This window comes from Larus michahellis, chromosome 1 (genome assembly GCF_964199755.1).
Source record: "Larus michahellis chromosome 1, bLarMic1.1, whole genome shotgun sequence".
In the NCBI taxonomy this organism is placed as follows: domain Eukaryota; kingdom Metazoa; phylum Chordata; class Aves; order Charadriiformes; family Laridae; genus Larus; species Larus michahellis.
In genome coordinates this window covers 72,511,753-72,532,289 of record NC_133896.1, presented here as the reverse complement: position 1 = coordinate 72,532,289, position 20,537 = coordinate 72,511,753, and the positions used below count along the sequence as shown (strand labels likewise).

General features: G+C 40.7%; 1 protein-coding gene across 2 annotated transcripts in view; it reads right to left on the bottom strand.

Annotated features, from left to right (window-relative positions):
- Positions 1-19,544, bottom strand: part of BCAT1 (branched chain amino acid transaminase 1) — a 58,276-nt gene extending 38,732 nt beyond the window's left edge. For both annotated transcript variants that reach the window (XM_074586144.1, XM_074586154.1), the window contains exons 1-2: positions 19,286-19,544; positions 1,352-1,423 (exon numbers count right to left, since the gene is read on the bottom strand). In XM_074586144.1, coding sequence (XP_074442245.1) covers positions 1,352-1,423; positions 19,286-19,543 — 330 coding nt within the window. In that variant the 5' untranslated portion in view covers position 19,544. The remainder of the gene's footprint in view (positions 1-1,351; positions 1,424-19,285) is intronic.
- Between the last annotated feature and the right edge of the window lie 993 nt (positions 19,545-20,537).

The following is a 20,537-nucleotide window of genomic DNA, read 5'->3' as shown; positions in this document are numbered from 1 at the left end:
TCCTCAATCTTCCTTGTGCAGAATTGCCAGAGAGACACAATGCAAAGAAATGAGGAAGAGAAGAACTGGGAAGGGCTGAGAACAGGGAAAAAGAAATTAAATGGCATGTTGCCACATGTAGTCGTGGAGTCTCAAAAATTCTTTGCTGTTTGTAATGAGACCAGCACCAGAATAAATCTTATCAAGGAGTCCAACACATTTTCTGCAGCGTTTATTTTCCATATCTGGTTAAAGCCCGGCAACTAAAAGGGAAATAACTACTTAAGCATAATTCAGAAGACTGCTCAGCAGTGACACTGCCCCAAAAAATCAGGAAGAACATGACGGTTACAAAGTGTATCATTGTAATGTCATCTCATGTACTGCTGACAATAGTCACCAATAACAGGAAGGGAACTGCTGAAAAAGCACTAGTGAGGTCACTTTTTTCTGGGTACTATTTTTAAACACCTGCAAAATATAGATGAGACTTTTTAAAGACTGTAAAGCAGGAAAAGAGAGGGCGAGAAAGAATTACGGATGTGTGACATAAGGAATAAAGGCAAAAGAAGTCTAAAAGAGGCAGAAAAAAAAGGGAATTCAAGGAAGCACATGCTGATGGGCTTTACGCTTCCAATAGAAAATTAAAAGTTGACATCTGAGTCCATACAGTGTTTAAAATGAGCTCTTAGTTACTAGCACTGCTTTCAGTAAGGAGGCAGAGGGAAAAAGTGATATCTTGATATCTTAACTGAGCCCAGTTCTAAGCATAAGAAAAAAAAAAAAAAAGAAAAAAGAAAAAGAGGGATTCATTTTCATGTTAGTTCCTGGCAGCTGCTCAGCATTGCTTATTATCACAGCCCTGTTTGTTTGTTGAGTGCTGATAATGTGCCAGAGCTGTGGTGTGCTTTGGAGTCCTTCTGAGATCCTTAGCTCTGCAACTTTGATACCAGACGGAAAAAAACTACTTTTGAATACCATTCATATTGCCAAAGTTTAACAAATAATAGACCATTACACAGACTTTATTTGGAAAAAAAACTTAATGGGGGGAATCAATCTTTATTTCTATTGCTTTTGAAGCAGGTAAGAGTTAAAAACAAAATCACCTATACCATTTTAATTTTTGCTTAATGACTCCTAACCTTTTAGGTAGTACGTGGAATTATATTAAAGTTTTTCTTGTAACCTTCTTAATTTCTACATTCAACATATTTTCAGCAAATAAAACTTACATAATTGTTTACAGAATTGTGATGTTCAAGCGTGTCGGTAGCTATGAACGCCTGCACAACAATCACTGCCATGCTATGTATGCTGTCTGGCACCATCTACTGAAATGCTTCAGACACTCATTTTTTAACAAACGTACCTTGAAAGATTCAGTTACATGCTTTGCTGTTTCTCCTGGACATCCTCCAGCCTTGCAGTCATTCTGACAGCCCTAGAAGGAATGAAAACAGAGGATCAAATTCAATGCACATTGCAGAAAAGTTCATACACATTCAGTTAATTCTTTTTAGGGACAGATTGTATTGAATGACCACTCAGACTTTGTCATCAGTACGTATATCAGCAAGAACTTTTTGGTAGTTTCTTAGCACAATTTTTCACCTTCTAGGTTTTTAGTTTTACTTCAGTTGCATTATTTTGTGCAACTGCATTTCAGGGCTTTATAGGAGAGACAATGTCTTAGTTCAGATTATCATTCTAAAGTGCAGAAGGGTAAGGACAACATCACAGGTCTTTCGTTCACAGCTGAATAAATAAATTGTGATTTTACACAATTCCATCAGATCCCACTTTCTCTAATAAAGCATCCACCTAACAGATTTGCTTTTGCCTTTTCTCAGAGAAGCTTAACTAGGCAGAATGGGGGAAAAAGAGAAAGAACTGTTTTTGTTAAATCCTTCATTAAATGAAGACAGTTATAAGGAATGCCCATCTATATAAATATATAATCAGAGTATTTTGAATTACCTACTACGTTGAACTTAAGGGTTCTGCCACTGACCATGCTAGAAAAGAACTGAAAGAAAAGGAGTGATAGTTCTAGGCATCCTTCTGTTCAGCAACAGGAGGACAACACAGACAGGTGCAAGCCATCTACCTAAAAGCAAGATCCCCAGTTTCCACAGCATCAGGCTAGCATCTTTGTGGACCTTCCTGCTCTAGCTAGACCTTCCTTGCCAGTGGCCCGTAAATGCATATTACACCCAACAGCATAGAGTGAAGGAGACAAATACAGCCCTGATAGCATTTCTTGTTTCCCAGTAGCCTTTGAGAAAGGGCTGAAAAGGTGAAGTAGGGGCAGAGGTCTGGGAGAGGGAGGAAGGTGGCAGGAGCAAGACTGCCTGGAGGTATGGGCCATGAAGGGGATGGCCAGGAGGATGGCTTAAGGGAAGCACAACTGGCAAGATGGAGGTGGTGGCAGAAGGGATGACTAGATGATGGCCAGAGATGCATGGGCATGGGGAAAGAGTCAGGGTTGTCAAAGGGGCTGTCTAAGGGGGTAAAGAAGAGACAGAGAGAGAGAGGCACTAAGGGATGCTGTTGCCAGGGCTGACAGGCAAGGGGCTTTCAATCCCAAAAGGGAAAAGCCCTAGCAGGAATTTGCACTGGCTGCTCACCACGTGGTGGCTGCCACTCCTGTCACCCTTCAGCCTTGCTGCATCTTGGGTGGGAAGTCCCAGCCCAGGTGGGAAAGCCCCAGGTCAAAAGTGTAATCCCCTGAAGGAAAGAGGTGCACAGGAAACCCTTCATGGTCAGCCTGTGAGTGCCCTGTGCCAAGCTGTTAAGGAGGGAGCAGCCCTCACCCTACCAGAAAGGCTGCGTGTAGGGTGGATGGCAGTGGCGGGGAGACGCCAGCCACCAAACTGTGGGGCCAGGACTGGGGCCACACGGCTCATGGGCTGCCATGCAAGATACGCACAGGGCTAATAACATGAATTTTTTCCGTTTTTGCAGATCTTGGGGATATGCTAGACTGGAAAATAAAAAGACAAGCAGTATCTTCAGTGGACCTTTAACAGACAGCAGGCTTGCTACCAACAAAAGGAAAAGAAAACTCCCAGCCACAGCAGATCTCACTTCCTCTCCCCTCCCCCCAATGCCCCAGGGAGACCATAACATCCCTCCTGCCTTTTCTCACCATCAGCTTTAACCCTTCTGTTCCTCTTTTTTTCTAACCCTCTACAGCGAGACATGCAATCACGGCTACAGGCTCCTTCCTATCAACTAAAGGAGGATCTGCTGAGAGAAATCACAAATCCTTTTACAATGTACCAATACGCTTTACCTTAAAACCATATTAAAAATATGTTTTATTTGCCTTAAAGCTTAGGGCTTTTTTTCTCCAGAAAGACAAGTCTTTTTGGTAGAGTCTGTTCAATGATAGCATTCAGTGTCAGACCCTAGCAGGACTAAAGTGTCACCCAAACTGAAGGACAGTCTGAACTAAGCACTGTATGATAGGTCCTTCCTTTCCCTGTAATTGTTCAAATACTTCCAAATTGAATCGTAAAATCCCTGAAGGCCTCCATGACACCATCAGTTTATAATAATTAAGTATTCTGCAGACGAATTAAGCCAACTAATTTTTCTTTGCACTGCAGTGAATTAGGATGGAGAGTGTGCTGGTTACCAGCTAACAGGATGGTAAGTGCCAGCTGTGGAGCAAGAGTTTCTCCAGCAGCTCCAGCTCCATTGCTGGCTTTTGTCTAAAATCTAGTAGGCAAAGTTGGATTTTTTAATAATAATTACTGGTGACAGCAAATACTGACAAATACTCAACTCTTATGTTTCAGTTTCTTCTCATCTCTGCTTTATGAAGTTGCCCTAAAGCAAGTGTTGGCATCAACACAGAGAGGTCTGAAGCTGGATACATTTTAATAATCTCTTCCATGATCTTTAAAAAGATACGAAACTTGTATGTGAATTTCAAGCGTGGACCACCTACAGGAACAGCCCGGAGGAGCTTGATCGTGTTGCTGTTCAGTTCAAGGTTCCCACTGAACTCAATGAAGTCAACATTTTTGGGGCATCTGCCTTGGGGCCAATTCCTGTTCTCCATGAAGGCATTATGTTTTACAGATTTAACTCATATTTAAAGCAAGTAGCTAACTGCCTTTGTTAACCACACTGAGATTAAATTGAGTTAATCCCTCAGCACTAGAAAGACATACCACAATTACTTTCTAATTGATGGAGTCATATTTTAATGGCTCCATGGCTTTTAAATCTGAAACATGTTGTTATATGCAACAGGGAAAATTACTCCGTGGTTTAGTGCCAACACTGCCAATGGAGATATGCCAAGTATAAATTTGCCCTTTCTGTTTAACAGCATAGTAGATATAAAGCTGCATCCATTGAAACACTGATGTTATCCTAAAGATACATTTGAGCCACTGGGTCAATGTCTCCTCAAAAGTCACTTAAGCCTATATCAAGTTGCTATGCAATTACACAAGCATGACAGTATTTCCTATGTTGTAGTGTAGAGCTAACATTTTCTTTATAGTGTATGTAACTGCTTTTTCTAAATTGGAAGTAAGACAGTATTTCACAGTTTTCCTTCAAAAATAATGAAATTTCACATTGATTTTATCATTACTGTAAAGCTTGTATGAGAAAAAAAGTGTAAAGCGTTACACTAGATTAAATTTTCTTTAAAAATGGGTTTCATATGTCATTGTATCACTGGAAACACTACTAAAATAAAGACCTGGCGATGAGTAATTCTGGGTTTACTTTTATAGAAGATCTCAATGCTATAATAATCATTGCAAATCTGTTATTATTTGCAAAAGGAATCACAATATGCTCAGTTGGATAATAGTGGTACTTACTTCCAATTTAACTCTTACATAAAGAAGAGGTACGCTTTAGGGGGTTTAGTCTTCTCCCAACATGTGAAGATCCATTGTGTGTGTAACACTTACCAGCACTTTTGGAAATTTTGTATTTGACACTTGTCACCTGCACTTTGGCTAGAGCTTTCCCAAACCTGAACATTTAACTCCTGCATTTGGTCCTCAGAATGCATTAGACATATATATTTTCAACATCTTTTAGCATCAGGATGCTCTAATCAATTCCTCTTGGCTTTCCCTGATGTCTTTGGTACACCTTCTCTAACTGCTATTCTGTTATGGGCATGAGACCTTGTAGCCAAAGAATTGACCTGCAATCAACTTCACTATTAGCATTTTGCCATGCCTCTAGTTATGCTCATCTTTTAGGGTATCCTCCTTCATCTCACAGCTTCTTCAAGACTGAGAATCTACCTGTTTTATGCAGTTAGACCACTTGTCCTTCATCTGAAAGGACCTTCTGCTACAAAAATAGGCCCATTTCCGCCCTAAACTCCCTAGAGTACATGAGTCTGTCTTCCCGTGCCCTCACATTTGGTGCTTTTTGAGACCCAGTGATAGCAGCAATGTCTTAGTTCTTGTTTGGGATTATCTGTTCTATAAACTGCAATTCTACCAGATCCTTTGTCAAACTGGTGTTCTTAGGTTTTAGCTACCCCATTATCCCACAGGCTCATCCTCAGTTATGAAACAGGAGCCGAAGATTATCAGAAGCTTCATCACTGTAAACTTAAGCTGCAAACCACACTTCTTTAGCCTATGGTGTATGACAGTATTTAATAAAAAAAAAAACTTGCACCTGTTCCCCCCCCAAAAAAAATTTTGAATAATTTGCAGTTACATCTATATGCCATGTATTTTGTCACCCTTTTTCAAAGAAATCTAATTCTTTCATCCGTTTGGTGCTCACTTAATTTTCAATGTTGTTTGATAACTCTTCTTACCACTGGGAAACAGAAAACTTTCCCTAGTGGAAGGTAGGAGTAAAGGAATACATTGCAAATAATTTCTACAAGGTTCACACTTTCAGAGAGGAAATCAAAACAACTCAAGATCTGCAGTTTCATAAAATTCTTAGTCATCTTTTGGGTTTCACCGGTGCATGCTTATCCAAGGCAGCCCACAGACAATTCCGATGTCTTCACTCCGAGTGAGAATTTCATCATAGCACCAATGCCTTTGTTAGAGTACTAATAGTGACAGGGGACATCAGAAAACCCAGTTTCATGCCCACAAAAGAATTGTAGACATTGCTTTGTTAGCAGGCATTGGCTATTCATGGAAGACGAGAACCCAAAGCAGCAAATAAGCCACAGGTACACAGCTATGGCTGCATAGAGTTCCTTCTACTGAGGCAACCCCATCTTCCGCTATGCAGAGAAACTTAAAAACCAAGACTGCCTTGCAGAACTCATCAGGCCCCAGCAAAGATGGAGTGGGAGTTTTCTTTCAGTCAGAAGTCATATGAAAAACAGTTTTCAATGAAGAAATTCCTTTCTGAGACGTTTCTCCAAGCTAAAACAGTGTCTTACTGCTTTTTCCTGTGCTTGTTTCTGGCTATTAAGTGTTTACAAAATATTTCATACTCTAATTTACACTGGATAATGTAATCAGAATACTTATCAGATTCTAGGAATCTAGCAGATCAATAAATTCAATACATGACTGACTTACACTATGGTACTGCCTACAGGTGAGCCAAATCAGGTGCGTGATGACAGGTACTTTGGCTTTCAAACCCACACAAATCAGAGTTGCCTTTCTGTTCCAGGTATAAAATACAGTCCAACATGCAGAAATGCCACATCTTCTGTGTATTGCTAGTCATATAAAACACTTCCATGACTTCAAAACAGTTTTCATCTGCCCCTAGGAAATGTTAATACAACTTGGCAGCCACACCACATAAAAGATGAATTTGCAGAAAAAACAGTAACGATGTTCACAGCTTAAAAAAAAAAAAAAAATCCACCCACTGTCAGACTGAGAGAGAAATTGTGAATATTGCTGTAGGGCCGAGTCATACAGCACTATTTTTAATATCAACTAAAAAGATATTTACTTAGCAACATTTATGAAAGACTTCCAGAGCTCAGGAAGCTCATTTATGGAATGTAGTAGCAAGGCATGTTTACCTCAGCTGTCATGGGAATGGTTGCATGATATAAAAATATTTTAATACTGTCTTTATATTATATGTATATGGACATGAACATACACATATATATGTGTCACCATGCAAGCGTCACCAAGTACGTTCATTGGGCTGAGTCATTTACATGATAGCATGGCATGCTATCATGGCACACAACTTCTTTTAAATCTACTTTTTTCAAAATCAAGACAGAAGGAGCAAGAAGACTAATTCTTAAATTGTACTTCTAACCACACATCAAGCCAAACAGAGATATTTGAGGTATCTTTGTTTGTTAGGTTGAAGCACTCCCCATAATTGGCTTGCCGGTCTTCAATAATGAATTCAAAGAACATGTACAGCACAAATGCCAGAGCAACTCCAACGATACACCTCAATGTATGCACAGATCAGCACCTGGGATGGCAGAGACAACAACACAAAAAAATGCAAAATAAAACAAACAAAAAAAAGGACTATTTGGCATACGCAGTCTCAGTGCTAAGCTTTTTACTTAGCTCACCAAAAATTCTCATTTGTGTTGATTTCCACACTTCCAACTTCCAACACATTTCTTTAAGACTACTCTTACCTAGCATATATCTGCCCTGATGCCTTGTCAGATGGGCATCATCATCTTACTGTGGCTGCTTGTTCAACCTTGAGCTGGCACTAATGTTACTTAAACATAACAATGAAGAAAAATACAAGGCAACTAACATAGCAGAAAAAGAAAGCTTCCACATTATTTAATGATAATTTTGCCTCACAGTAAAAGCATCAGGGCTTAGAACATACAAGAGTTTCTTTAAGAAAGCTGCATTGCATAAATTAAGGTTGAATTTAAATAGATTATCATTAAATTAGTCCAAAAGACTGTGCAGGCACTTATCTTCTGGCTTGAGCAGTTTATTTAGTTCAATTTAAAGCAATTTAAGTAGTTTGAATAAAACTGAAATGTGTTCCTCTTAAAAAAAAGTATCACTGTTTTTATTATGATTAAATAAAAGACAATTCATATTATATGAGCACAACTTATTCATTAGAAAAAACTTAAAACAGACAACATAAAGAAATGAAAATAGTCAGCTAGTCCATCCAGGATTCATATTTGGTAACATTTATAGCTATATCACAACTCTAAAACCAGGCCAAGTTCATTTCACAACATTAAATAAATGCAGGACAATGTTGCCAAAGCAAAGTCATTGCAGTCAGCACTCAGGTGAGAAACTTTTCTAGGAAATAGTGCCGATTTTTTGACTCTGTGCTTAAATTAATATTTGAATGAGTTCAGTAATGCCTAACCCGTTGTACAAGAAAGCTCGTATCAGTTCACAGGAAAGGTAGCAAGGCTAGGCAAGATGAAGGATAACTACTTCTGAAATCCAAAAAGAAGGTGTGGAACAGTTTGACAAACTGGATTACCAAGAAGGCTAAAGGGAAAAAAGGAGTTCACCAGGAACAGAAAATAGATGAATTTGTTCTAACTAACTCTAAAGAGAATCTGAATCTCAGCTTCCGGCTAAAATTATTTTGCCAGATATTTCAGAAAATTTACAACATGTGCTGTGAATTACACTAATGCAACATGGAGTTTAAAGTGTGATCTTTCCCATTTGAAAAATACTGAAAACCTACCACAGCCCCATCCAATACAGGATGTAAAGCAGCTGTACTTCTCTGCATGGTGTCCCTTCATTCAAGTTAGTTCTGTCTTAATACATTTCCTGCACAACCATACAATATGCCTTCCTATTTTCTTTACAGAAAAAGGCAAGTACTCTAAAGAAATCCTCTTCGTGAATGACCTCCAAATGCAACGTGATTTAACCTTGATTTCTAAGCCCACTGCACATACTGTTCTTGTTTGTTTTGCTTCCTATGACCCTCTTGTTTCTCTGTCACTCCCCAGTGCCATTTCCTCTGCCTTTATCCTCTTGCTCAGTTCACCGACTCTCCCCTTCTGATTGAGGAAAACAGCCTCCTTCTATTAGGGGAATAGGCAGATGACCTAATGGAGCTCTTCCATCTCTAACTCCTATGAACAGTGTCTCTAAGTGCCCCTTTTGTTGGTTTGTTTTTCTGCTCTAGCATTAATTAGGTTTTTAACAAGTGCATTGTTTGCTAGAATGGCATAAATAAAAACATGTTAAAGCAACCAACTGGATCTATTTGTGCTATAAATTCATCTGACTGTTTTCTAACTATATAGTGTCTTAAGGCAACGTGTTATGGTTATGACTCAAACAACATAAATGAAAATTCTAAAAGTAACCATGGTTTTACTGTATTAAGGCTCAGTTCTCATTGATATGAGATCTTTTACATCAAATTGGCAACAAGAAAAGGTACAAATACTATTACATAATTTCCCTTCCACTGTAAAAGGGCTTTGCTGTTAACCACAAGGAAGCTGGTATTCATTATGTTTTCTCTAACATTTCTTTTTGCCCATGTACTCTATAATGCCAGGTACTAAACTCGCATTTTAAGATTTTATAGTGAAGTTAAGCAGAGCTATGGGATGCATTTTTAACTGCACTGTTATACCAGCAAAGATGGGCCTAAGCACAATAAAAATTACCCTGCTTATTTTCCTCAGGGATTCAGTTATGCTACCTATATTTTTTATCCTGAGACAGCTGTGCAGGTAAAAGTACATATCTGATTTAAAGATGCATAAAACATAGCTTACAATTCATTTGTGAAATTCCCTGATGGTGGAAACTACACTCACATCCTGCAGCTGATGACCAAGGCAAGTGGCTTGATGCAATTACCAAACGATAATGTGAACATGAAGGCATACACAGGAGAAACAAATAAAATCATTGTCTGAACAGTTACTGATGGTTTAGAACTGGAAGGAGACAATTTAGCGCCAGACACCAAAGCTTCTGCAGTTTGCAAATAAATCATTGTAGACTCCTAGGGGAAAAAAAAAACCAAAACAACACCAAAGCACAGCAGACGCAGTGATGGATTCCAAAATGAGAACTGACATGCTTAAAGAAAAGAGCTAGCAGATGAAAACCTGTATTTAAGGACATACTCCTCTTTGCAAGTTCCCTGATAACTACAGTGGAACCAGGAGAAACACAGAGTCAGGCCTGAATCACTGGCCTGTATAAGGGGTCATTTGTAGCTGTTCTCAGAGTGCTTAGACCGTGTCCCATTTAAGTCCATTTTGCACTGGAATAAAGGTTTACATAAGATGCTGAGCAATGATGAATCACACGCTGAAAACAAAAGCTCTGAGGGAAAAAAAAAAAAGCTTTTGGAGGAGACAGAAGTTACTTTTTTCACCACAAGTCCTGTATACAGTCCAACTAGAGATAATAAAACAGTAACTTACACAGCTGGCTCTCAAATAACACTAAGTACAATAAAACATTATGCAACTGTGCACATGGTTGCTGGTCTGTAAAGGGCAGACATATTCTGGCTTGGTATCACATCTACTCCTGATAACTTTGCATGGCCTACTTAATTAATCACTGACTATCAAATGCCAGTGGTGCAAAAGCATAAGCAGCATGACTTTTCTGTATTGTGTTAGGCTGTTAGTGCAGTTATTGCCTGTTCCCCGCTTCTCAAGAGGTTTGTTTAGCAGTTAAGCGTCCAACAGATGAAGCTGATAAAGCATGGCAGCAGCTATCTAACCTGGGGATCTGAATGGCCTCGATACTGCACAATTACTCCTTATAAAAGTGCCTCTTTGCTATGTTGGTCTTTCCAAATGGCTAAGCATTGTCCCCATTTTTTGCTTGCAGGCAGAACGGTATACAGGTGGATGTTTGTTCTGACTGGACGTTCGGCTACAATGTTGTAGGAGGACCCAGACTTGAGCTCTCAAAGCTTAGAGTGGATTGAGTAGGAAGCTAGAAATATGTCTCCTCTACAGGCAGGAAATTTAGGCATAGGTTATCCCACCAGAATACCTCACACTGTGTCCTGGTTCCGGTGGGGATAGGGTTAACTTTTCCTGGTATTCCATGCCATGTGAGCCACGCCCACCCTGAGCTGCCGGGGGAGGGGGCAGGAAGTTGCTGCTTAAAAGCGGGCTGGGGCGTCCCGGGTCCGGCCGGTCGGCGAGCGGCGGTTCCGTAATCGCGTTTGTATATTCCCCTATCCGTGTTGTTGTTGTTGTTGTTGTTGTTGTTGTTTGCCTGTTCCCTTTGCTGTTCTGTTAAACTGCCTTTGTCGCAACCCAAGAGTCTTGCCTTTTCTTATGATCCTTCCTGTATTAGGAAGGCACGTGCGAGCGGCACGTGGTTCTTTGTTGCCATCTGAGGCTAAACCACGACACACTGGTAGTCGGTTGCTTCAGAGAATTCCCTTGGAGGTGGACAGGTGCCAGAATAGGGTGTGCTCAGCTCCCCAGGAACTAAACCTGTAGCTCCTCTTCCTTATAGAGACTTACCCATCAGTTCCATTACAATTCTTCTCAAGGAAGAAGAACAAGTGTAAATGACTAATGTGATTTTGGCTGTGCATTCTACTCAGAGCTATGCCCTATGCAAGCTTCTTCTGTAACAGCACACAGCTGCTGGCTGCAGAAGACCTGCCTGTACTAGCTCCAGTGGGTTTTAAGCCTGGCGTAATTGGTTTGAAGTAATGGGAGATCTCTCCCTGGCTTTTACCAAAGCCTGGGTTATATCCTTGTGACATGTCTTTTGCTGTGTGTTCAAACACTGCCTTAATTTGATTTAACTGGACACAATTCAACAAAGTAGAAAGGAAGCTGAAGCTTTCCTCTTGATGTAAAGGGCACTAGGAACAGAGCTACCCAGCAGGGACTTCTCTTGCTTTTTGGTCTTTATGAGTTTCAGTGGCTGCAACAGAAGGTAGAAGGCACAATCCACTATACCAAGCAGATATAAATCATCTCAGGGAAGCTTATTAACAGGCCAGGAAAAACAGAGCACAACTACAGTGTCACTGTACAGTATCACACATTACTCCCTTGAATGTGGAAAACCACCAAGATAACAACCACAAGAAGCTGCTTTTCTTGATGATATCTGCTCAAAAGAGGTAAAATAATTTAAACTAGTGACATAGCCAGATTCTCCACCTACTTACTATATATTCAGCTGTGTAACAACTCTAAGACAGGGAAAAATCATGCATTATAACACTCCGAAATTTTGGATGTGCATTAAAGTTACCCTATGTGTCCTTTTTAAATACCTTGTAAGCAAGCACTTCATCTGAAATCCCCTATCATTTGTTGACGGTGCCCAGAGCAAACTGGATTCTGCACAGGGAAATTGAGAGCAAAATAACACTCAACACATTAAAAGTGGCCTCGAAAAAGTATGGTCACAGATGAGGTATTTGTAGAGGTGTCAGCATTAAGCACACAAAGCAAACAGAGGCCATATGCCATAACTCTAGCATGGTAAAAGGTCATCACAAATCAAGACTGACACAGTCTCTATTAGAAAAATGGTAACTTTGAAATGCTAAGAAACGGCACTAGTAATGAAGATAATAAACAGGCCTATGACGATTAATGTAGGCTTGTCCTCTAACAGCTCAACATCTGTATAAGTGATCAACCAGCCCTGCTCAGCTCAATAAATCTAAATTGACAAATTACTTATTTGTAACACACCCGTGAACCAAGGGTTTTGCCCAGCTTCAACCCGCGTGAATATCAATGCTCTTGGCTAGAACGTCTCTGTCGTTTCTGAACTTATGAAGCTAATCTTAAGCATTTTAAAATAGATTAGGTAGAATCTGATTTGTCCACTGTTGAAATCCAGTTCACCTGGAAATGGCAGGACAGAACATTAATTTTATATGCATATTGCAATAAATATTTTGCCCAATTGACATGATGAAAGCGTTGCTGGCTACAGCAAAACCATTTAAAAGAAGATCCAAAAGGAAACAATTGTAAACGCAGCATTTTCAGCTCAATGGAGAACCAGGACGGAATGCTGTTGTTCCTGAACTTCTATCTCTACATGCCAAGAAGAGAATCAACCTGTAAACACCAAAAATCATCTCTGAAAAAGTGTTGAAAGGCAAAAAATAATATTAGAAAATGAAGCTATTCTAGTGGTACAGACTCTTGTCAATATGAAAAAAGCATAGACTAAGAACTTGTCTTTGTATTCTATAAAGCACTGTGTAATACTGAGGACAAAGCCTGGGCCATGGACTGGGGCACAGCACAGGATCAGATTTAGAAAAAAGCACAGCTGTGTTAGAAGGACACAGAAAGACGAAAAACTGAACTGAACCACCTACAGTCCAACAACCCAATGGACTTCCTTTACGGTTACAGAAACAAAACACTTCCTGGCATGTTTCATTTGTCTCCCAAACTGCACTTCAGTTTCTAAAGACAGTTAATCCAGTTTAAGGCAGAGTCTGCAATTTAGTTCCCACGCACATATAAATAGGTTGCAGCATATCTAACCACCATATTTGCTTCAAAAACAAATTCTATACCTATGATGGATAAATGTCTCAAATATATGAGCATGTGAATACAATATGATTTTTTTTTTCTGTGTACATGCATGCATATATGCAGCTACACAGCTGTGGCAAAAATTGTGGCTGTGTAGACACTGAATGCTATAATACCCTATGCTACAACTCCTTCATGTCACGTAAGGAGTAAACTTGGCTCACATTACAGTTTTACACTAGTACACAACTATTCATTTTTTATAACTTTCACCCCCTATACTTCATACAATACTTTCTAGCAATTAGGAAGCCTTTTTTCGAGTTTATAAGGAGGCACTGCCACAGTATAGGGCAGGAGCCAGAAGGACTCTACAGTTTTGAGTCTTAACACTAGCACTGACTGTGACGTTGATAATTTGATGATCTTAATAAATCTTGATATTCTGTTCTCAAAAATTATTATGGTACATCTGAAGGTTTTAAAACTACAGATCCTATTAAAAAAAAATGACTTATGCTTTTATTCATGCAGGACCAAAAACTTCATCTCTCCACCTTAGTTTCCTCAAACTTTAAAATCAGGGAAATAATACCTGCATCATGCATCTGGTAAGAAACTTACTTAGCTACTAGCCTGCTAAATAATTAGGGGATACTGCAAGTATTAAAATTTGCTACAAAATTTTCTTCCTCATATTGCTTTGATTAAGTACTGGATTGGTGAGAAACTCCATGCATCAACAAAAATTGCACTATTACTGCTGATTTTAAGTGGACTTTACGTGATTGTTAATGAACTGCATGATGATATGTAGTTACATAATACATTATGAAATAATAATTTTGTTGTAAAAGTAGAATTTGCAATTTTGTATGGTATATTTATATATTATATTTAAGATACAGTAATCTAAAGTTCACATTCCAGAAAATCAAAAAAGTCTCCTTTTTTTCAGTGATTCATATAGTTTTGCCAGTGTTTTATTTTCCACATATTAAGGGGAAAATTACACAATTTAGAAAATTCAGCATCAAATATTAGAGAAGTGAAAGCTACTAGACAGAACTGCTTCAAAAGTTGTAAGAATTCTAACAATGCATTGAACTTTACTTGCACTCAGTTGCACTGAAAAGAAGTAAAAAGAAGACCTTGTGAATTCATTTAAAAACCAACAAGAAGCTGTTATTTTTTTAAAATCCGGCAGTATTATAAAAGATGTTTGAATTCCTGAGATATCCCCTTAACTTTTCCTTGACATTAGTAACTTCCCTGGGAGTTTTGACATACCTCTTGTCTTCCCATGGCCAGTGCCTACCGGTACGATGATCCTTCTTTAAAGAATTATTCTTAAAATACATGGTAAGAAAGTCTACCAAAAGCTAGATATAGATGGGGAAAGAAAGTACAGTACTTAGAGAGAAGTTGTTGAGAGTGTAGGAAAGAGGTACAGTCCTCTTTCCTGGCTCAGCAATAGGCACGTTGATGGAGTATTGATAAACCCTACCATGGCTTCTAATGAGGTAATTAAACCAACAAGGCTCACGGGGAAAAACACCCCCTGACCTCCCCCAGATCCCCAAGAAACAAACTCCAAAGGGTCCAAATAAAGTAGTGTTCTTGTGAAAAGACTTGGACCAACATTACCGTTCGACCTCTCGTGTTAAGCACTTGGAATTCCCACAGATAATAGAGAAGAACAAAATATTACTACTATGTTGACATGTTAAAGAAATTACCTTCTGCAAAGAAATCTGCCTATACTGGTGACTTTAAAGACCATCTTTGCAAGGGTTCTTTGAACTGTTAAAAGCCAGCAAGCAGACCTCTGGACAAACATATACTGACCCACACTAGTGTGTTGAAGACTAAGACTGGATTAAAAAAAAATATAAAATCTTAGTTCATAAGCTTTTTTTCCAGGACCATAGGAAAATCCAAGCTGGAAGGGGCCTCAGGAGGCCTCCAGTTCAACACCCTGCTCAAAGCAGGGTCAGCTCTGAGCTCAGACCAGGTTTCTCAAGGCTTTAATCCAGTTAAGTCTTGAGAGGTCCCAAGGATGGAGACTGCGCAGCCTCTCTTGGCAACCCGTTCCACTGCCTGACTGTCCTTGTGGGGAGAATCTTTTCCTTATACCCAGTCTGAACCTTTTTTGTTTCAATTTATGCTATTGTCTCTTGTCCTCCTACTGTACATAGTTGCTGAGCCTGGCCCCATCTCCTTGATTTTCCTCTAGATTTTGGAAGGCTGCTATTACATCACCCAAAAGCCTCCTCTTCTCCAGACTGAACAAACCCAGTTCCCTCAGCCTCTCAGTGTCAAAATTTGAAAAAAGTTCATTCTCAGTAAGGGTAATGCAAATTCAAGCATTTATTATAGAAGTGATGACTACTAATATAACAGTCTAAATAAAATTAAAGAAGTGGACGTGACCTGTATGGCAGTGACCTCTCTGAAAGCTAGTGGAAATTAATACAATGAGAACCTTGTGGAATTAAACTCTATTTGTGTACCAGGAAAACCAATATATTTTCTGTGCTTACTAAGAGTGCTTTTATCAAAGATTGTGTGAAACGCTCTAATAGGCAAACTGAATTAGCAACAGCTGTGTACCTACTGAGAAGTCATATGCTACACTTCATTAATGCATCAGGTATACTCTAAAATAAAACTTGGAACAAACTGCAGACCTCAAGGGAAGAAAGTAAATGAGTAACTCTGTTGGAAGGGTATTATGACATTAGTTTGTAAAACCAGTAATAAGCTATGGACCAAGATGCAAAAAAGGCAGATGGTAAAACTTCTTGATAATTTTAAAGATAGTTTCAATTATTTAGGTATCAATTATTTAGTTCACATTAACTCTTTCAGATCATTTGATATACACACCAAAGAGCAACATTAGGCCTTTCCATAAGCATGACACTGGGTTTTCATCTGCAATAGCATATGGTAATATTTGCTAAATTGCCCTTCTACAACAGGTGCTGCATTTTATGAGGTAATATTACCTGTCCCTTTAATGTCTAAAGTCATAAAGTAATTAAATTGTTTCTAAGCTAAATGGGACCACCTATTCACTTCATCCTATGTCAGAATTGCAGGTATCAAGTTGCAAGCATGTAAGTAACTATGAATAACAAAATAGTGTCACATACTACTTTGATTTATGCCTGAATATCACCAAAATTCAGACATTCAGGATGAAGTTTTTGCCTTTAATCTCTACATTACAGCCATCGTGGCAATTAGGTAGCCACAATTTATTATCAAAAGCCACAATCAGTATTGAGTGGCTGGAGCTCATAGAAGTAAAGATGAGCTTGTCTAGCACTGTGGAGTACGTAATATGTCGCTATAGTCACATGAAGACGCCAGTCCTCATGTATGTGACCTAAGAGGGCTAATTGTGCACATTTTCCAAACCAAATTTACCCCTTAGGTCCTTTATTCTAACGCTGAAAGTCCTGGCTTCAAACCTACTAATAATCTGCAGTTCGCTATACATTCAGCTATGATTATTCATTTAAGAAAATGGTATAATATAAGGAAGTAATGAAAATAATATCCGTTCTGATTCTTTAGCACGCCCACACCAAATAAACAGTTTTAAAACAGCTGAACAAATTCAGAATATCTGAGTGCTTACACAATTAGTGAGCTGATTTACCTCCGTTCCTAATATGCCCTCCCAGGGATAAATTCATCACTAGTGAATTCCATTTTAATTATTTTCATCTACCAAATTAAACCAAGGATATGGCCTACGGACTGATTTAGCAAGATATCAACAGTGTTAAAGCTACATAATGATTTTGCAATCTTCTTTTTTACCTATGACTTTGCAGCAGATTTCAATACTCAGTTTCCATGGAAAAAAATTCAAAATATCCACTGGATCACAGAATGCTAGGAGTGCTAAGCCTGTCACTAACAATCAGTGCAATAGGTGGACAAGGCAGAACTGCAGAAACTAGAGGCATAATTCATTTCTTATACATAACATTCCTTTAAACAGGCCAGAAAGAGAAGGTTGAGGTTGGGCTGGAAATGGTTCAAGGAGAAAGGGAGGGCTATGACTAAAAGCAAGCAGGAAATGATGAATGGGGAGATGAAGCGATAAGGAGCTGTAATAATGCTATTGCTTACTGACCCCCTTTTAAATTTATTGGGTTTTGCATAAGTAACACGATAATCAAATGGTAATTTTCTGCATCTTTCATACATGCTCTACAAATACACAGTGACAGCTATAACCCTGAAGAGCTTACAGTCTGAACAGATGAGGCAAATAAAGGGTAAAGGGCTCAGACAGAACTGACTTGCCCAAGGCTAGACCACTTCGAAGTGACAAGAGTGTACTTTAACTGTTGTAGCTATTGCTTCATGCTGTCTTCTATAGTACAAATACACAGCAAAATCAGGTTTTGTGCAGGTGAGAAGAACTCAATGAAATGTCAACGCTGCTTTGAGCAAATAGGCAGGTAGGTCTGTGGCTTGCCTGCTACTTGTTTTTTGCATGGGCATGCCAGAGCATTACTGCTGGGTGCTGGATAACACCCCAGAGACCAGGGTCATGCCCTCTTTCCTAGGCACACAACAGGTACATCAAAAGCGGTATAGAACACGACAGTCTGTCTCACTCCTTGGCACACTTGCATTCTGTCCCTAAGTGTTCTGGCTGGGGGCAGCTGCTTGGGTATCTTCCCTGAGCAGTTTCAGATCAGTTTTCTGCCATGGCTGGTCTGCCACTCTGCAGTCACAGAAAGTAAAAACGGGTCTAATCAGAGCCTCCTGAGGCTCCTCCAAAGCACTCACCCATTCTAGCCCTGCCATCATCAGTAGCACCTGCACCACTACTAGACCCACCCAGGAAAGAGCAATGTTGATGAGACCTAGAACTGGATGAGAGTAACACTTGTCATCAGCGGCAGAGAGGACCTGCCAGTTACATACCTGTTGTGCCTATATTCCATCTGTTATAGTTACCCAAGGAGAGCAAATAACTCAGTCTTGTTTTTCCTCAGCTGTTAACTTTGGCGTCAGGCTGCGGCTGTGAAGTTCATAGACAGCCCAGCACAGACCTTCTTCAAAATCCAAGAATTGTTTTTAGTGCAGCTGTTCCACAGGGTATAAAGTTGCTGTGATATGCCCTCAATCTAATTGAAAAGCACCCGTGCTATCTCCACGCCCTTTGTCTTGACAAGGGAGACTTCTTTTTAATCCCCAGATCAGCCTCACTAAGCAGAAGAAGATAAACATGACGTTTATAAAAGGATAGTTCCCACAGATGATCATCTCTCATGTTAGTGTTCACCACTGACAATTCCTCTTTCATTATTTAAAGTTACTTCTGAAATGACTCAAAACCTCTAATGCCACTGGGTTTTGCCCACAGTCTATTCTAGTACAATGGCAGACATAAGACTTATAATAAACTCATAGGCATAAAAACGGCACAATGCCTGTCAGGAGACCATACCCTTTGCAGGTTTCTTTTCAATCATTAAGAGTCCCGTGTTACAAATAAACAGTAAGAAATTCCCCTCCAGAGGAAATTATACACCTTCCCTTCCCCCTCCTCTCCCTTCCGACTCATTTCTTTTCCACACATGCTGTCTGCAATAAAAGAACACAGAAAGAGGTAGAACCACACACATCCTGCTTCTGAATCTCAAACAACAAATCTCTTGGGGACAGAAATCTCCTTCGGAAAGCATAAATAACAAAGAAAGAGCATTAAAATCTGTAAATACAAAACAGTAAACTACCGCTGTCCTCGTTAGCCAAAGGAAAACTCCCTCTGCGACTCCGCATCCCCCGAAGGATGGACGAGGGGATTTCTGGCAGCAAACCCGCCCCGCTTACCTTCATCATGCTGGCAAACGCCGGGTATTTCCGCGGCGGAGCGGGCTCTCGGTTCGTCGCGGGGAGCACTGGTACTGCTGCTGCTGCTGCCGCCGCCGGGGCCCCGCAGGTCTCCGGCTCCCCGGCTGCGGGTGCGGCTCCGCCGGCAGCGGCGGAGAGCTGGGCGGGCTCCGGACCGGCCGATCCGCTGCCGTTGCCGGCGCCGCTGCTGCTGCTGCCTCCGTGGCCGTTGCCGCCGCTTGCGGGCTCCGATTGCATCAGCGGGGGAGGGCGGCGCGCAGGCCGGCCGCCGCTGGGGAAAGCGGCGAGGGGCTGCGGGTCGCCCCGCCCGGCTCCTCCCGGCGGCCGCGCACACCTCCCCGCCGCTCCCGCCTTGCCCCCGGGATGCGCCAGCAGTCCCCCGGCCGGCGGCGAAGCCGGCGGGAGCTCAGCCACCCCCCGCACCTATCCCCGGGGACAGGTCGGCTTGCGGGGTCAGCCATGGCCCGTGGCTCGCCCCTAAAATGGCCCCAAATCATGCCCTACGCCTACCGAGCAGAGACAATTCAATGCTTTTACTGTCATTTATACTGAGGATAACACGTTCTTCTTAGCCCTCTCCCTTAACAAGCATTAAGAAACTCATCATTTTCAGCCTCTGAGTCATTTCCTCCTTCTTGCTTCCAAGCTGTCTGACACACCAAACACCTCGCAGTTTATCCCTCCCATCGCCAGCAAGCCCTTCAGCTCTCAGGCTTTCCCCTGGCCTTCTGCCTTCCACCGCTACCTGCACAACTTGTGCTAAGTCCTCCCACACCAGTGGGTCCACCACAACCCATTTGGGTTGGAGCTAACTGGGATTGCCAGGTGTTCCACAATGGTCCTCTGGGTCCTCCCCCTGCTAACCAGTGCCTAGTCCACGCTGAAGTCCATGTAGCTACACCTTCACAGCTCTTCGTGCTTCGGGTGACAGCCAGCTGGTGTGTACTACTGCGTCTCTGATTTCTGTGCATAGGTACCCAGCAGGCAGCGCCTGAAGACAAGAGAATAAACATCAGATGCTGGTCTACTCTGTTATTTCTACCAGTGCTGCTGCCAGTCAAACTGTACAGTAATAGTGTTACAAAACTGTGAATTTTTAAGAGAAAATCCCAGTGTAACCACAGTGTAATGTTCCCGATGTACTTACTTTCATCTTTACCAATTTTACGGTTAAGTCTTTTCTTCCTTTACTACTGTTTTTGTAAACGTTTTCCCCTTCTGATCTGCTTGA